The sequence below is a fragment of the Fukomys damarensis genome, unplaced genomic scaffold (assembly GCF_012274545.1).
Source record: "Fukomys damarensis isolate Sample0158 unplaced genomic scaffold, DMR_v1.0_HiC HiC_scaffold_36, whole genome shotgun sequence".
Classification (NCBI taxonomy): domain Eukaryota; kingdom Metazoa; phylum Chordata; class Mammalia; order Rodentia; family Bathyergidae; genus Fukomys; species Fukomys damarensis.
The window spans coordinates 38,495,223-38,499,654 of record NW_022900948.1 but is presented as its reverse complement, the minus strand read 5'-3'; the positions used below and the strand labels follow the sequence as shown (position 1 = coordinate 38,499,654).

The following is a 4,432-nucleotide window of genomic DNA, read 5'->3' as shown; positions in this document are numbered from 1 at the left end:
CATTTGTGAATAAAATGCAGTTTTGTTTTTACCTTTACAGTACTTATATATATTTTATTTTTAAAATCCAAGTAAAATGAGAAATAGTTCTAGTGCGAGCTAGTATTTTATCACCATTGTGTACTATGTATGCTGCGTATTTTAAAGAGGTACATTTCTCTCAGATTAAGGTGATTTTCTGTATCTGCATTTTGCTAAGAGGACTTTTTATGAGTAGGTGTTGAATTGAATCAATTCACCTTACAAATATTGAGATACCTTATGACTTTTGCCCATTGTTCTATTAATGTGTTGACTTAGTGGAATTACATTTTAAGCACAGTATTTAATTTTGCATTTCTGCGAAAAGTCAACTGGTTATGATTTTGGCCTCCTTCTCCTCTCCTCTCTTTCTTTCTTTTTGCAGCATTGAGGATTGAACCCAAGTCCTTCATATGGAGCTACATTCCAATCCTTTAAGTTATTTTTAAAAAAATTTGAGACAATGTCTTACCAAATCACTAAAATGTCTAGGCTGGGCTTTAACTTTTGACCTTTGTGCTACAACCTCCTAGAGTGCTGGGTTTAGAAGCCTTCACCGCCATTAACTGTTATTAATAACTATTAATGAGAAAATATTAGCATCAAAATCTTAGAGGTTACAGATAAAATGCAGTCTTATTGAGAAAATATTTTAATGACATTTTAAGGTAGAATTTCAATTAGCATTAATTAAGGTTTGGATAAACCTCATTGGCTATGATACTGCCAACACGCAAAGATAATTTAAAATTTCAAAATGCATAACCCTAAAATATAAAGTTTACATCTGCTAATATTTATGGTAACAGACAAAAAAGATTTATGGTAAATACAAAAAAAGGTTTCTTTTCAGAAACTTTCATTGCATCATTAGTTGTAATACTGAAAGCTTAGAAATTCCCTAATTATTCAACAGTATGAAACATTACATGACCGTGTCTTCTGACATAATCTTTGTAAGCCATTTACAAGAGAGTTAATAAAAATACCGAGACAACTTATAACACTCAGTGATAAACTATGTATGATTTCCCCCACAGCAGTTTTCATCAAAGTTAAAGACAAAAGTAATTAGAAATAGAAGAAAAATGGTGTAACATATCAATAGTTTCTTTAAATGAAGATGGTATTTTCTTTTTATCTTTTTCCTATTTATTTATATTTCACAAATGTATATAATGAGTATGTATTATAGTACAGGCAATAAAATAAACCAGACTTTAAAAAACTAAAGAATCAAGGTCTAGTTCCCAAACTAATCATCACTTTCTGTTAAGGTCTTTAGATCTAATCTCACTTGGATGGTTTGTACTAGTTCCCTGATCTATCTGTGCCTCATTTCTCCTCCTACAATTATCCTTGCTTTTTTAGTTCCAGCAAATGGTATATATTACTGGCTCAGCTTTCTTCACATGGAGGCTACTCCCTGTGAGTAAGATATTTTCAAAGCTGGGATTGGAAATGCTCCCTGTAGCTCAGAGTACTTGATCCTTGCCAAATTTTGTCAGCATTTCTTGTGTGGTGAGACCTCTTAGTCATAGATGGATGGAGCTGCTAATTGAGCTTCCTTCTAGAATCTAAGATCTGCCCAATGTCATTCTTTTGGTTGTTTCTACAATCTGGTTTGAATCTACTTAGATACCTGCACTAATCAAATTACTCTGCAGGATGCTCCCTCTCTCCAGGATGTAGCTCTCCTTTTCATCAGTTGGTTCCTATCCCAGTCCCTCCAACTCAGGCATTCTCAGTGTTGCCCCTGCTTGTTAGCTGAGCATTCATTTTGCCTCGCATTGGAGTTGTTCAAAAAGCATAATAGAGGAATCCAGTTAGGAAGATATTTCCAATAGTCTGAACCTCTACTCTGGGGAAGTACCATTTATTGAGTATGTATAACATTTTTTAAGCCAAAGAGCCTCCACAAAGCCTCCTTCATGTCTCTGTTCCTTAGGCTGTAGATAAAGGGATTCAGCATAGGAATGAGCATTGTGTATATCACAGACATAATCATTCCAGGATCTGCTGAGTAGGATGATGATGGCTGGAAATACACGAGAAAAAGTGTCCCGTAGAAGAGAGTGACCACTGTCAAATGAGACCTACAGGTAGAAAACAGTTTATGCTTCCCCCCAGCAGAGGGGATCCTGACAATGGTATACATGATGTGGGCATAAGAGACCAAAACACAGATGAATGGATTCATGCCTGAGAGAGCTGCTTCAGTTAACATTGTGACCTGAAAGCTGTGGGTGTCTGAGCAGGCAAGCCTGAGGAGTGGGAATATATCACAGAAAAAATGTGGGATGGTGTGGGAGGCGCAGAAGGAGAATTGAGCCATCAGTAGTGTGAGTGAAAAGGCCAGCAGATTGGAGCAGAACCATGATATGGCTACCAGAATCTGGCAGCACTGGGGATGCATGGTCATGGTATAGTACAGAGGAAGACAGATGGCCACGTAGCGGTCATACGCCATCATAGCCAACAGGAAGTCATCCAGCAGGGCCAACGCCATGAAGAAGTACATCTGCACGAGGCACCCAGTGTGGGAGATGGTGTGGTGCTGCGCGTGGATGTTCACCAGCACTTTGGGGATGATGGTGCAGGTGAAGCAGGCATCAACGAGGGACAGGTTGGCTAGGAAGAAGTACATGGGGGTGTGGAGCTGCTGATCAGAGCCGATGGCCAGAATGATGAGAAGGTTGCCAATGAGGGTGACCAGGTGCATGCTCAGGAAGAGCCCGAACAGGAGAGGCTGTTCAGCAAAGCCCAGGAGCAGGAAGTCAAAGATGGTGGTTTGATTTCTCATTTTATTTAAAGTAGAAAAGTGGGTAAAAAATATTACTCAAGATATAGAAAGACTCCAAATGTTTATATCATTTAAGGCCTTTCCTTTACTCTCTGTGATGTTTTCAAATGTTGCAGATGTAAACTGGTGTGTTTTGAGGGCAGTCATACTCTGCCATACATACATAGAGGTGAGAGACCCAGGCAATAATGAGGGATCTTGTTGGAGAGAATTTTAAATTTTGCTTATGAAATAAATTTTCCTGTATACCTCCTAGCTGTAGGTGGACTTGAGATAAAGGGGAAGAATGTTCCTAATTCTTAGTCTCTTTCCTTTTCCTTTTTAAAGTAGGAAAGCTATCAATCTCATAGGTTTGTGATATTTGAATGCAATATCCTGGGGTTATGAATTTACTAGAAAATGTGTGCCTGTGTGTGTGTGTATGTGTGTGTGTGTGTGTGTGTGCGTGCACGCATGTGCGCATGTGTGTCAGGGATAGAAAAGGTATTTATTTACATAGATGGGTCACAGCTAGGCCTCTGATGTTCTTGATATAATGGGAATATCTACTGTGCATAGGCAATGGCATACAGTGATTTTGAACACTACTCATAACTGAGTGGACTGAGAGAGAAGAATGCATGCATAAAACAGGGTCCTGGGAGGTGTTACCAGGCAGTTATAGTAAGAGAGTCAGACTGTATTTGGTTAAAAGTGAGGAAGATGCAGGAGGAGAGTCAGAGATGAGAGAGGCAGGAGGAGAATGAGAGATGAGAGAGAGAGAGAAAGAGAGAGAGAGAGAGAGAGAGAGAGAGAGAAATCTTTCATGGTTACTTCCACTTACCTGGAAATTTTGTGCATCCTCAGAACACTGTCACTGGGTGCTAGGCCTGCCTCTGCCTCTCCTATTTGGTCTGCCTTCCCTGCTCCTTCTCAGAGGTCTGATGGGAGACTCAATGTTCTTCCTTTCCTAATGGTAACAGTGACTAAATACTTGGCACTGGAGCACTCTGTTCTCAGGAATAGAGGCCTGGAAGATCTGTGGGCTTTGCACATGCAGTGTCTCCTGGGATCCAATCCCAGACCTCCTCTTTAGACAAGGTGAGGCAAATGTCCAACCTGCAAGCTGTCCCTTCTGGGCCCCACAGTCCTGAGTCCCAGCAGTGTCAGGAACATTTTTGTTCAGGAGTAATCAGGTCCAGGAGTCCTAGATCATTCTTCCTGGTACCCTTCCTCTGGGCAAGGGAATGAGAGGTCTCCATCTTCCTCCACCTTAATCTGTCACAAAGTCTTCACATTCTATTCAGATTTGTCTTTGTGAAGGAAACCTTTCAGCTCCCAGAAAACAAATAATACATATATAGTACAGATGTAGTATGGAGGGAGCTGCACAATTATTGCCTTCAAAGTCCACAGTTCTGTCAGGTATAAAAAACAAACTTTTCTATGACCCCAGAGGGTAGACAGATGACTTATACAAAATCTACAGAGGTTATAAGGGCTTCCCCATGCAATATTATTAAAAAAATTTAAAGAACAAAATTCTTAATATCCAAAAAGCATGTAAAACATGTAGGAACAAATTTCTTATTGTTTTTCCTTTTATCACATCTCTCTCTCTCTCTCTCT

The 4,432-nt window shown here is 39.6% G+C and overlaps 1 protein-coding gene across 1 annotated transcript; it reads right to left on the bottom strand.

Annotated features, from left to right (window-relative positions):
* Positions 1-1,897: 1,897 nt before the first annotated feature.
* On the bottom strand, positions 1,898-2,743 carry LOC104854941 (olfactory receptor 1G1-like). Its single transcript, XM_010613656.2, has one exon. It carries the CDS (start codon positions 2,741-2,743, stop codon positions 1,898-1,900), a length of 846 nt encoding a protein of 281 aa, XP_010611958.2.
* Between the last annotated feature and the right edge of the window lie 1,689 nt (positions 2,744-4,432).